Raw genomic sequence first — 14,064 nt, forward strand, 5'->3', positions numbered from 1 at the left:
TGTAATTGGAGTGGCTTGTTGAGATAATTAAGATTGGAAGTGTGATCATGTTCTGATTTTCAAGTGTCGATATTTATATCGTTCTTGGAGACCCTATCATCCCCATTCGGCTGTTCATAGCCATGGTCTGTCGTCTTCGTTTCCCACAACCATGTCAAGCCTTATCGCAATACGTGGATTGATGAACAAAGGAATTACCGAGAAAAAGGTGCCTCAACGCCGCGAAGGCAACGAATAAGCTGATTTGCCTTCTATTTGACCCGGCTCACGAGAAGTCAAGCATAACGTTGCGAAGCCGGTAGATAAGCTAATTAGCCCGCTCGTTGATCCGGTTTCCAAAAAGCGTAGTGCCGTGTTGTAAATTATGGCCTTCTTAGGTGATACCATGTCGTTTTCTCTCATAACGGTCATTCAGTACAGCACAGTATACCGCATCTCGAACTTTCGTATGAACATGCGGGATTGCCTTGTATACGAAACATGATGACATCCATGATGTTACTAGCATAAATGTGAAAGTGCTGTAAAAAGACTGTAAATATAATAATTTAATGCTCTGTTTATTTATAAATTTGTTGCCAATCGGAGATGACCGATACTCGATTCATCGCATCATATTTTTTTCAGTTCTTCCTTCTTTTGTTTCTTGTCCTGCTTTTGCATTACACCGAAACTACTACATAGCGCCGGGAGATTCAGTCATTGTTCATCATGTATATTGCGTGGTATTCCCTTAGCTTATTTGCCTGACACAAAGCTAGACAAGCATAATAACCTTTTCTATCTTTTCGGATTTGGGCACATGATTCAGATGATTAGTTGTTCGGACAATGTTTAAACCGTCCTTGTGGTCCACCTATCCACCTTCGGAACTCTCAACCCGAAAACCACCGGATCCACCAACAAGTCGATAAATCGTCCTTCACATGTTCATAAGTTATATATGTAGTAGACTGATCTTTTAGATATTATAGTAGAAATATGACTTACGTTGACATTCCAGCTCAATCAGTAAAAGGGATAGAGGTAATTCAGCATGTCAGTTCAAATCGAAGCTGTTCAAGCTGAACATCACGAATCTGGATTTGCTATTGCACATCCTAGTCCAAGATTATCATGGAGATTCGGATCGACCGATATCGAAGATTGGAAACAGATCTCGTATGAAATCATCGTACAACGGGAAGGAAATGACGATGAAGAACAATATCATGTTGATTCTGAACAATCCGTTTTAGTACCATGGCCATCAAAGCCTTTATCATCTAGAGAAATCGTTAAAGTCAAGATTAGGTCAGAAGGTAATAATCATGAATATACGAATTGGTCAGAGATCACTTTAGAAGCTGCATTTTTAGATAGAAAAGAATGGAAAGCAAATTTAATTTCTGGTCCCGAGTTAAGTAAAGAAGAAAAGGATAAACCTAAAAAACCATTTAGATTAAGAAAATCATTCAATATCGAAAATGTACCTAAAAAAGCAAGATTATATGCGACTGCACATGGTATATATGAAGTTACGATAAATGGTAAAAAAGTTGGTGATCAAGTTTTATCACCTGGATGGACAAGTTATAAATATCATTTAAATTATCAAACTTACGATATTACATCCTATCTTAAAAAAGGTGAAAATAATATAATAGCTTATATTGGTGAAGGTTGGTATGCAGGTAGATTAGGTAGACCAGGTTCAAGAAATGTTTGGGGTGATCGACTTGCTTTTTTAGCTCAATTAGAAATTGATAATGAAATCGCTTTGATAACAGATGATTCATGGGAAAGTTTATTAGATGGACCAGTTAAAAATTCAGAAATTTATAATGGTGAAATTTATGATACAACTTATTCCGAAGACAATGATAAAGATACAAAGAAAATTACCAACACTGAAATTTTAGATTTTCCAACAGCTGAACTAATTTCAAGCGATGCACCACCAGTAAGAAAAGTGAAAGAAGTTAAACCAATAGAAATCATCACTACACCAAGTGGTAAAACAATTTTAGATTTTGGTCAAAATTTGGTTGGATGGGTTAGAATCAACAATGATCTAGGTCTTGATAATAAAGGACAAGAATTGTTAATTGGAACAGCAGAAGTCTTAGAACATGGTGAATTAGGTACAAGACCTTTAAGAACTGCTGAACCAAAGGATAGGATTAAATTAGGTGGTAAGACTGCGGGATGGGAACCCAAATTTACTTTCCACGGTTTTAGGTAAGTTGCTCTACACCGAGATTACACAAGGTCCAGCTGAATCGCAACTTACCTAATCAAGCGTGCATGAATAGCTAACATGATCAATCTTCCTTAGATATGCTGAAATCAGTGGTGTTAAGCCCACACTCGATGACTTCACTGCCATCGTCATCTTTTCGGATATGAGGAGAACTGGTACATTCGAATGTTCACATCAAATGATAAACCGTCTACACGCGAACGTGGTTTGGGGTATGATGTCAAACTTTGTTTCTGGTATGTAACAGAAAGGATGGTTCAATTTGTTAGATTGTAATCAGATACTGACATGCTTGCAGTACCTACCGATTGTCCCCAAAGAGACGAGAGATTAGGTTGGACAGGTGATCTTCAAGTTTTCGGTCCTACTGCTAATTATCTGTTCGATACTTCTGGTACGTCAAGGCAAACCCGAACATAATATCCGAAGTTGGCTGATTGACTTTTAATCTTTTTAGGCTTCCTTCAAGGCTGGTTAAAAGATGTATATGCAGAACAAATCTATTGGAAAGGTGTTCCACCAACTGTTGTACCATTCGTACCACCTAATAAATTCAATGATCCTTGGCCAAAACCACATGCTGTTTGGGCAGATGTAGTTGCAATTACACCGTGGGATCTATATAATTCTTCAGGTGATTTAGGCATGTTAGAAAATCAATGGGAATCAATGAAATTATGGTTAGATAAAGGTTTACCAAGAGCTGAAAATGGTTTGTGGGATCCCAATGCTCCATTATATGGTGATTGGTTGGATCCAAATGCGCCTCGTAAGTTGACGTTCCTAGCATTAGTCATCACAAATAGCCTATACTAATCTGTCATGTTTTTCCGACATCGAAATTGAAACAGCCCAATACCCAGCACATGGTAGAACAGATACACATTTAGTTGGAAATTCATATTTAATATATGTTACTGAATTAGTATCTAAGATTGCAGCTTTACTAGGTAAAAAAGAAGAATCAATAAGATACAAAAAAGATGCTGAGAGATTTAAAGAATTATATCAAGATGAATATCTGTCAAATTCAGGTAGAGTGGTTGCAGATACTCAAACTGCTTATGCTCTAGCGTTGAAATTTGGTTTATTTAAGAACGAAAAACAAATTAAAAGAGCAACAGAGAGATTAGAATTTTTATGTAAATGGAATTATTTCAAAGGCAAGTCATGTTTATCAAATTCTCGCTTATACTTATGGCTAATTTCACATCACAATATATTTTAGTCTCAACTGGTTTCGCTGGTACACCAATTTTACTTCCCGTATTAGCTGAAAATGGATTAGAACATATTGCTTATCGAATGTTACAAGAAAGAGATAATCCTTCTTGGTTGTATTCAGTTGGTATGGGTGCTACAACTATTGTAAGTGATGATGTTAATGGTCTTTTTTGTCAAACTGAAAATTCAAATGAAAATGCTTACCTGTATATACTTAAATACTTAGTGGGAAAGATGGGATTCAGCTTTACCTGATGGATCAATTAATCCAGGACAAATGACATCATTTAATCATTATGCTTTAGGTGCTGTAGCATCATTTATGCATAAAACAATTGGTGGTTTATCAATTTTAGAAAAAGGTTGGAAAAAAGTTTTATTTAAACCTTTACCTGGTGGTACGATAAATTCAGCAAAAACAAGTTTTAATTCACCTTATGGATTATATTCAATCAATTGGAAAATTATCACTAAACAAAATAAAAGTACATTAAAAGTTGAAATTGAAATTCCACCAAATGGTTCAGCAAAAATTCAATTACCAGGATCAGGATCAGGACCAGATAATAATTTTGAAAAAGATAATTTAGGTTCAGGTAAATATACGTTCGAAGCTTCATATAAAAAAGATGAAAGATGGCCACCTAAAGGTCAAAGAGGTCCACAAAGTGTTTTTATGCCTGATGAATTTGTACCGTAGAAAATTAACGTCTGTCTGATAGACATGTTTGATATGGTAGATAGAATTGACAGATGTAAGCTACTTAGATGCATATTCGAGATGAACCGTTTCATTACTATTGTCGTATACATAAGTTGTTTTTATTGAATCAATATACAATATAGGATACAACTGTTTTATCAAATTCATATGTGTTGAGTCTGAGTTCTTTGTTCTTATTCTACCTTTGATTTGATATAGGTTTGGATATTATTACAGTATTTCTCCTTGAATGGTATCATCAAATTTCCGACTCGCTGAGCGATAAATGAATCTGCCTGATAAGATACTATAAGACGATTCCCCTCTTCATGCTTAACCCATATACTCATCATCATCTTCACCTTCAGCATCTTCATCTTCTCCCTCTGCATCCTCATCTTCGCCTAAAGCATCTTCATCTTCATCATCATCATTACCCTGAGATTTGGCCGTCACGATATCAACCGATCCCCTATGAGCTGCTTGGGCAAGTTCCGCAGTGGTTTTTCCATTTTGAGATTTAGCAAGTTTGTCATGAATTACTGGATTGTCGGAACTTGACAATTTTAATTGATATTTATCACCATTCAAGCCATTAGTACTAGCAATATTATTGTTATTCTGCACTCCATCATCAAGCTTTGTTGAAGATTTCGCAATGGGTTTATCATGTTCGATCTGTTCAACTTCTTCTTGTTCTTCTTCCTCTTCAGATTCATTATCACTACTCAAAATAATTCTTTTCCTTCTTGAAATTGATAATAACGATGAAGATGATGAAATTGGTTTCTTATGTTTTACATTGTGAAGATGATTTAACCCATTCAAGCTTGATGTTGGCTTTAATTCCTGCTTTTTCATTGGTGAAATGATAGTTTTCCCATTTGCTTTAACACTGATTGTATTAGGTAAAGTTGAAGATGGTTTTAAGCTTCTTCGATTACTATGATCATCATTATGATTTTTGCGAGTTGATGAAGATGAAGATGATGATGATAGTGAATTCAGATCATCATAATCGTCATTGTTACCGTTATCAATGCTGTTGTTAACAGTACTGATGTTATTATTGTTGATATGATTAACTTTACCATTTACAGAACGAATTGATTTTTTAGTCTGTTTAGTAGGTGAAACAGAAATATGATTTCCTTTTGGGTCTAACTCGTCATCATCATCATCATCATCATCATTGTCGTGATCTTCTTCCTGATCCAAATCATAATTTACGTTATCCCGTTTACGTCTCAAATGTCTAGCGGGACTTTGTTCGTTTGCCGTTAATTCAGCTATCAAATTTAATGTAGCTTTATCTTTCCCTTTTATAACATCTTCTTCCGTAGGTGATGATGAATCTTCTTCTTCTTCTTCTTTCCTTTGATTTTGATGATCTATGATAGTCAAGGTAGCTTTTACTCTTTCTTCTTCTGTAGCATTAGGATTTCTAGTAACTAAGAAAGGATGATATTTCAATCTTTCAGGTCTTAATACCAGATAACCTTTTTCATCATGTTTCTTTAAAACAGCTTGAATGTATTCTTTGTCAATTATAATTTCATATCTCTTGGGCAATTTAACTTTATCATCTTCGTCATCGTCATTGTTATTTAAAGGTTTTCTACGATTTGATCCTCCATTTCCACCTCTAGCTCGATTACGTGATTTAGACATTTTGGAATTTGAAACTGGTGTTTGAGATAGAGAAGGTGTGTCAAAGGTATTTATCATATCTTCAGATGTTAATACTGAGTAAATATCTTCTAATGTTATTGATGTAGCAGATGATATGTCTGCGTTTCAGTCATTGAATTAGCTTACTATCTTTATAGAGTTTTAAGAGGCAAAGCCGTTCAATAAAGTCAAATCAACTTACTTTCCATAGTTACATTAGGCGGAGCGGTGAGCAAATACCGAAAAACAGTCAAACGCCAATAACCTTTATATGTGACTGCTCCTAATCCTGATAAAGGCTTTTCTGGTGAACCAACTCTATTTTCCTTCTTGGATAGTGCATAACCTATGTATACAAAGCCGAGATCAGCTTCATAATATCTAATGATAGGAGGTATGTGAACACTTACTGAAGTCAATCAATAACTGTCCCCAACCCTTTCTTTGCCGAACGGGTAAAGTCATGATACAACTAACATTATTATCCATACTTCTTTTCTCTTTACTGAAGTATCCAACAAATCTTGCACCTAAATCGTCCACCTCGGTCATAACGTAAAACAGGAAAGGTTCAACATCATAGTAGAGAGTCTTATGATCTAGAAACATTTTGGCGAGAAGACACAAGTTTTGACAGTAGATCTATAGTAGTGGAGAAACAAGAGTAAATGCAATTGAAAATGGGCGAATACAAAAGGGTGATCAGTGGATTAAAAGGGAGAAATGATTGATATACAGTCAGCACTGTTCACAAGCCATATATTACCATTAATGGTAAAATAGTAAAGCTCACTCACCTTATTCTTCCTACCATCTACCTCAAATACAGATACCGATCCATCTCTGTAAATCTCGTCTCCAGGTGGATGTCGTACTTTGCATTTGAGCTGTCGCGCAAGATCGGAATCAGCTTGTGGCCCCTCTTTATACTGCTCTACTAATGGCATGGCAGGGAACACAAAGTCTGGAGGGAAGGAGAGAGTTTATTATATAGTTGTATTCGAGAACTCACCCTATGCCTTCCAGCTACGAAACCACTCTTCATGTATTTCAGGCAGAATTCACATAACCATAATCTCCCATCTGGTACATGTGCATATTCCTCGGGATAAGGTGCAGAATACCAAGTATCTATATCAAATTGACCGAATCTGATCTTATTGATTTTTTCCGGTTTTCCTGTTCCTCCAAGTTGAAAAGCGGAAGGATGATGGTGACCATGATGTGATATAGGAGTCAAAGAGTTCTGTTGCGGTGAGATGTTGTTAGAAGAAGAAGAAGGTGGAAATGGGAATCCAGGTGAATCAGATACAGATTGTTGTAACAATCTATCTCTTAATGGTCTTTGAGCTGAAGATGATATGGATGGAGTTGAAGCTGTTCCATTCAATTTGGATGATGATATGGGAGTAGACCTTCCAGGAGTTTGTAATGGTGATCCACCTCTAGCAATTTTCATATGATTACTTGGACCAGGTGAATTCATTGGTGAATTAGGTATCGACAAAGAATTTGATAATATTGGATCTAAATTTGCTGCAGGCGGAGGACCACCTAATCTATTTTCAGCTAATCTTCTTGATTTCTCGTAATCTTCTTTGTCTCTATCCGTTATTTCAGTTTTTGACGTATCAGCCTCTTTTCCCGTTATGATTCCTCCATACGGTTCCACTTTCTCTTCTTCAGGTATCTCTCTTTCAGCCGATTCTTGACCTCCTTTAGGTGTAGTGTTATTTGGTAACCTCAATCTAACTATCATCGGTGTACCTTCGTCTTCTGTATTATCTCCTTTATGCCTTTTCCTAGCAGACGACGTCGATTTCGATTTATCAGGATCCCTCTTGGGTACTTTGACTTTTATCCTAGACAGTGGAAGTTCCTCTTCGTATATATTATCCTCATCACCATTTAACGCTGTTGACTTGATTGATTTTCTAGGTCGAGCAGTCGGTGTTGATACCATATCCATCATTGAAGCGGTTGCTTTACCTTTTCCCTTGCGAGAAGATGTCGTTACAGGAATAGCGGGTACTGAACGTGATGTAGAAGGTATATTGGATTTGGCTGATATGCAACGAGGGCAATGCCATAGTCCTAGAGAAGGAATCAAAATCAGCTACACTCTCAATTTAAGTAGTACTGCGCGTTAGTTAAATACCTTTTGGTGGCTTAGCTAATTGGCTATTTACGAGCATGGGACTGCAATTAGCGTAACTCGCAACGGTATGTTGTAGGATCGCATGTGGATGACTTACGGTCTTAAGCAGAAACTATGCCATCCCGTATCGCAAGAATCACAAAATAGTAACCGAGACTACGAATGACCATTTAGATTGATTAGCAGAGGAAATAAACAGTGTTTGCACTACTAGAGATGGAATTGAAGTTATGATATTTAATTTGTACTCACATCATCACCTTTAACTTTACATATTTGACAAGTTTTACATTCTATACATTCCCAATTTTTAGATGACGTTATCGTTTCAATTATATTAGGATCTATTTGTAAACAAGATGGATGACCTGATCTACCACATTTCGTACAAGTCAACATTTTTTCAGGTTGATGTTGACGATTAATCAAATTTGTTCCACCACAATATGAACATAAACCTTTTATATTTATATTTTTACCTTTTCCTTTACCAGTATTTGATTTATAGCTTATTTCACCACCGGATTGTTCAGATTTTGATGGTTTTGATTTAATACCTTTAATTAAAACTGATGATGATGATGAACGTGATTTCACTAATGAAGGTGTGAGTATAGTTTTGTTTTGAAAAGGTGTGTCATATTGGTTTTGATTGTGATCTTGAGTATAGGATTCACCGTTAAGTTGAGGTGTTGATCTAGATGTCGAAGATCTTGCTATTCTTGCTCTTTTTCTTGGAGAACCTTCATTTTCATAATTGATAGGGGTTATTGATTGTTGCGAAGAAGAAGAGAATATACCTATACGAGGTAGCTTTGTAGGTAGATAAGGGTTCGGTGTTGATGAAGATGAATATACAGGATTTGAGTGAGAAGTAAGATACCTTTCATCCTAATATAACCAGATTAAAATATGAGTATCAAAAATCAAATGACGCGTAAAGATTTGAACATTATTTAATCAAAACAAAAATATATGATTGTCAACTTACTCTTCCATAAGGTATCAAATCTAATTCATCATCAACTAATTCACCTTCAGCATCTTCCATATCATCCATATCATTTTCTTCATCTTCCAACAACGCAGGATCTATCGGTATATCATTTGAAGATTGAATTGAAATCGGTGCAGGTGAATTGATAACTTTGGAAGGTGTACGTGATAAACCTGATCGAACCGACAATGGTCTTGAAGAGGAACGAGTCGGTGTCCTCATTCCGGTATACAGTTGAGATGCATGGAGAAAGCAGCAACAATGATTTGAATCAGAAGAGGAAAGAAGTATGTATATGCATAGATGTGATCAATAATATAATGTTTATCTTCTTTTCATTCTCTCATTCTCAGCTGCTGCTTCATTGACGCGCTCTATAGCATAATATCAAACTGATAACGGTTATAGTGGAGAACCAATAACGGAATCAAATCTACCTTTCAAAATATCCACGTCATGTTTGTATCTTCACCATACGAGGTATTCCATCTATCCTCTTCATCTTCATCCTCCTCTTTTAGCTTTTATGAAGTATAATCACTTTCATATCAACATTACATGGTTTCCCCTGTCGTGTTTTCATTATCATATACCACTGTCTTTACTTCCTCGTCTACTCGATCTCATTCCTCGGCAGGAAGCTCAGCTGGAAAATGTCAGTAAGAAAATCACCACCTCCTTCTGGACCAGGATCAGCAATAATCAAAAGGGCAAGAGTGGATGACGAAGATGTAGATAATAATACAATGACTATGACTGTCGCTTCAAGTGGTGAAGGTCAAAGGAAAAATGCTTTAATACGGAGTGTAAAGAGAACAAGTGGATTGGAAGCTCCGATCGTTTCGTTGAGTGGTGCTCATGGTGTAAGTTGATGATGTCTCCTTTCATGGAAATACGAAAACATGTGGTCAATATTTCTCGAGGAATTTCACCTTACTGTAATGACAAAACTGTTATGCGTGATATGGGGGATTATAAACCGCATTTCAATAACTAATGATCCTGCTTCGTATTATAGGGCGAGATTACAGCTTGTAAATTTGATCCATCAGGTCAGACATTAGCTGCATGTTCGGTAGATAAAAGTATATGTAAGTTGTTTTTGACCTTCAAGGAAAGTTTTTCGAATAATGGACAAAGACAAGGGCAAGTTCAGCACCCAAGGTGTATAAGAGTATCATACAGGATTAGGCATAATGGATGAAGGCTTTATCACTTGTAGGATGTCAGGATTTTGGGACAATTGATCATGCTGATTTGTTTTCCATCTATAGCGTTATGGAAAACATACCCACCACATGACAATTATGGTTTGATACCGAATGTACATAAATCAGCTATTTTAGATATCGCATACTCATTGGATTCAGAGACGATTTACTCTGTAAGTTGCGCCCTTCAAGCTCCTTAACGAATATTTCCAGTCCTTCCTATGAACCAAATAGTCTCAAACAACGAAATACTGATCATATAATATTTTTTCTTTTCTTTTTTGGTTGTAGGGTGGAGCAGATGGAACTTTGATATTAACAGATTTACGTACAGGACAAAGAATAACGAAATATTCTGCACATTATGGACCTTTGAATAGTATATCAGTAACTATATCAGGTGGAAGAGAATTAGTTTTAACAGGTGGTGATGATGGTTTAGCAAGAGTTTGGGATTTTTCGATCGATTCAAAAGATCCTGTAGCTGAATTTGATGATGAAAGAGATTGTCCAATAACTGCTGTAGAATGGAGTAAAGATGGTAATCAATGTTTCGTTGGTGGTGTGGATAACGAGGTCAAGGTGAGTAACTTTTTTCTATCTTCTGGTTGGCAAGAAGAAGGAAAGGGGAGTAAAGCAGTTATCCAAACCTGAGGAAGCTACAAATAGATATGAAAGTTATCGCGACGCTCGTCTCTACCCAAAATATGGTATAGCTTGGAGATGTCCCACAATATTCCACCTTTCTACCAAAGCACAACGAGTATTCTAACGGATTTAGCTGATTTTTTCTGAACGATGTCTGATAGGTATGGGATCTACGTTCAAATGAAATAATTTATACACTTCGTGGACACACAGATACGATATGTTCATTATCATTATCACCTTCCGGAAATTATTTAGCTACATATGGTTTAGATTCAGCTTTAATCATATATGACGTTAGACCATTTTCATCAGATCCAATGAGAGTTTATAGATCCTTAACTGGTGCTCCATCAGGATTTGAAAGTACTTTAATTAAATGTTCATGGAGTAAACATGATAATGGAAATAGAATTGCTGTAGGTGGTGGTGATAGAAATGTAACTATTTGGGATGTAGATACAGGTAAAATCGCATATAAATTGCCTGGTCATAAAGGTACTGTAACCGCTGTTGATTTTCATCCTAGGTGAGTTATTTACAATTTCCTGCTTTGTTGTTATGCCTATTTTGCTATCGATTTTAATCTGATCTGAATCTCGTTTGGAAATTTCCCGCTGACTATGGCTTACAAATTTCTCACAATAGGGAACCTATCATTTTAACAGGTTCAAAAGACTCGAATATGTTACTTGGTGAATTAGATGCCCAGGATAGTTGACTCATAGAATTAGAGACATGAAGGTACAGGTGAATATTCAGTAATATCTGGCATTGGAATGAAATGGTCAGAATGTTAGATGAAGAGGGTCAAAAGGCATCAGGTAGAACTTCGCCGTGGTTCACTGAGTCATAGGGGTGTAGTCAAAAGCAAAACAGCATTATAGCATACATGTACAATCATGATTATAGCTATGAACTATCTATCGAAAACAGATTTATAACTAAAATTCAGAAATGCTGAAGATACATTTCGGTGCTTGAAGCTTTGAGCTTAGACCTCAAAGTGGCTGCGAAGCCTTGAACCATCCAGATTGGTGAAATGCTATCATCGCTCGATATTAATAGTTCATTCCGTGCGTGTTTACTTCTGTTGTATTCAGAAAGACCGGACGGCTTATTACACTGGATATCGCAGGGATGATATGGTCGTGTTGTTATTTCTTGCGCATTCTAAGAATCTGTCCTACAACTTGGATGGTCTTACCCCATTATTGGTACACTGTCATACTCAATCCCTCTAAAAAGCGAACACCCAAATGAAGGAGTACACCATAGCTGTCGTGCTTGAATAGTCTAAATACTTCACTTTCCGCTGATAACACCATGGAGATCTAAGATTATATATCTTCTTCATCCACCTATACCACATCCACCATCCCTTTCATGAATTTCCAAACATGTTCTATCGCATGACCATTCAGCACATCTTTGACATTTATATGAACCTAAGTAACCACATGATGAACATATTCTTCTTGAAGGTGTTAGAGGTATTGGTGAAGTTGATGTTAGATAAGGTATAGATGGTTCAGGTGGCTATAATCGAATGATTCCATCTCGTTGATTAGCATAACTCATTTCTGTTTAAAAAAAAAAAAAAATGAAGAGGAAAAAATCACGTTAAACTTACTAATTCATCTAACCAATCTTTCAAACTCTTCTTACCGTACAAGATCTTTCTAACATTCGATGATTGTTTCTTCTTACCTCCAGACAGATTACCAGAATTGAAATTTAGCGAAGGAGAAGAACCTATAGGCGAATTTAGGTTAGTTGTTGTTGAACCAGGTATAAACGAAGTTGCCGGTATATCAGTTGGGTTGGTACGCTATATTCAGATACAGATATCAAACTTAAGAGTCAACAACCAACCACATTTCTATATGATAGCTGGCTCCAAGAGTATGCATAGAGAGAGTTTTATTGCGATTTTTTTTGACCATGAATATATTATATAATGACAGGAGTTAACACATACCTCTAAATCATCTAACCTCCTAGCTAATCTTCTATTCTGGAAATCGTTTAGAGCATCATCTCTTCTACTCAAGGCAGCTGCAGAAGTATTATTGGCTGTATAGGTGGATGCAGAGGGTTTTGAGTGTGAAGATTGAGGTATCGTATTACGGGAAGCTAGATTACGAGTATATGAATGAGTCAGCTATAATGAAGGTGATCATCTGAAGTAGTTAACGAAAAGAAGAAAGGGTATGTACTCACGTTGTTTTCTTACAGCGAGTGGCATTACGATAGAAGGCTTGTCTAAAGTGTATCACCCTTCCCTTAGCTGACCAATCTTTTCTCAATTCTATGAATATATCACAACGATAGATGAATATCGAGATCCTGTCAAGCTCATCATAACAACCCTTCAAAGAGATTGATATTCATTGTTGACGATAAAAAAACACGAACTAAAATGTCATGACGTCATCATTTATCCTTTCGACTTTTGAGATATGAAAGTGAGAAAGCTGAAAGATATCGATAAGAGAAATTGAGCTTTCATCTCTGCTATTCATACATCCCATCATCATGATTTATATACGAGGCAATGGTCAGCTTACAACCTTACTTGATGATAAATCGGCAAAACATACTTGCCGTTGGGTAAATCATCTCTCAGTCATTGAGCGGCATGGGAAAATTAATACGGAAGGACATGATTCTATTAATTACAGTGTACACTTATATCTTCACACGAAAAGTTAGAACTACATCCCATTCTTGGGCTGTTAGGATAATGGTTAACGAATCAACATTGAGATGAGCTAGAAAGTAGTACTTGTCGAAAAAGCTGAGTGTTCTGATTGATGGTTATATAGATCGGTATCTTTACTTCTTTGTTGTCGTTCACTACTGATAGTACCTAACATGTATTCTGTACCGTCCTCTTTAGTTACGTTACAGCACAGCAATCAGTCATTCTGTTAGTGAATATGTTAAACTCGTGTTCTGACAAAGATGGGAAACCTTAAACGGATTGATGCGCTGATCAGTTTGTTTGTGGATACTTGGGTACTGATTTTCACAAAACAATATCAATAAAGCAAGTTATCTGACTCTCATATGAATCATGCAACGTGCATGTTGACACATTGCTCGTACTTTATAGCATCGATTCGTTTCCGAACATACTCTACTGTAACATGTACTTAATTTTGTCCGGACATCATTTATATAATCTCGTTATTATCGTATCTACTA

At 36.3% G+C, this 14,064-nt stretch overlaps 4 protein-coding genes across 4 annotated transcripts; 2 read left to right on the plus strand and 2 right to left on the minus strand.

Moving 5' to 3' along the window:
* Positions 1 to 1,036: 1,036 nt before the first annotated feature.
* On the plus strand, positions 1,037 to 4,166 carry L201_005274 (uncharacterized protein; the record flags this gene model as incomplete). The annotated part of the gene is made up of 7 exons (XM_066221007.1): positions 1,037 to 2,220; positions 2,318 to 2,478; positions 2,541 to 2,636; positions 2,700 to 3,011; positions 3,094 to 3,405; positions 3,471 to 3,610; positions 3,693 to 4,166. The coding sequence occupies 7 exons, from the start codon at positions 1,037 to 1,039 to the stop codon at positions 4,164 to 4,166; spliced, it is 2,679 nt and encodes an 892-aa protein (XP_066077104.1).
* A 336-nt stretch (positions 4,167 to 4,502) lies between these two features.
* Positions 4,503 to 9,217, minus strand: L201_005275 (uncharacterized protein; the record flags this gene model as incomplete). Its single annotated transcript, XM_066221008.1, has 9 exons — positions 4,503 to 5,959; positions 6,043 to 6,186; positions 6,251 to 6,482; positions 6,638 to 6,727; positions 6,853 to 7,934; positions 7,999 to 8,021; positions 8,096 to 8,154; positions 8,251 to 8,889; positions 8,990 to 9,217. The coding sequence occupies 9 exons, from the start codon at positions 9,215 to 9,217 to the stop codon at positions 4,503 to 4,505; spliced, it is 3,954 nt and encodes a 1,317-aa protein (XP_066077105.1).
* Positions 9,218 to 9,648: 431 nt separating this feature from the next.
* On the plus strand, positions 9,649 to 11,575 carry L201_005276 (uncharacterized protein; the record flags this gene model as incomplete). Its single annotated transcript, XM_066221009.1, has 6 exons — positions 9,649 to 9,858; positions 10,014 to 10,086; positions 10,270 to 10,379; positions 10,498 to 10,788; positions 11,016 to 11,383; positions 11,503 to 11,575. 6 exons carry the CDS (start codon positions 9,649 to 9,651, stop codon positions 11,573 to 11,575), a joined length of 1,125 nt encoding a protein of 374 aa, XP_066077106.1.
* A 632-nt stretch (positions 11,576 to 12,207) lies between these two features.
* On the minus strand, positions 12,208 to 13,102 carry L201_005277 (uncharacterized protein; the record flags this gene model as incomplete). The annotated part of the gene is made up of 5 exons (XM_066221010.1): positions 12,208 to 12,393; positions 12,488 to 12,564; positions 12,610 to 12,685; positions 12,836 to 12,990; positions 13,078 to 13,102. The coding sequence occupies 5 exons, from the start codon at positions 13,100 to 13,102 to the stop codon at positions 12,208 to 12,210; spliced, it is 519 nt and encodes a 172-aa protein (XP_066077107.1).
* Positions 13,103 to 14,064: the final 962 nt, after the last annotated feature.

Source organism: Kwoniella dendrophila, chromosome 7 (genome assembly GCF_036810415.1).
Source record: "Kwoniella dendrophila CBS 6074 chromosome 7, complete sequence".
Classification (NCBI taxonomy): domain Eukaryota; kingdom Fungi; phylum Basidiomycota; class Tremellomycetes; order Tremellales; family Cryptococcaceae; genus Kwoniella; species Kwoniella dendrophila.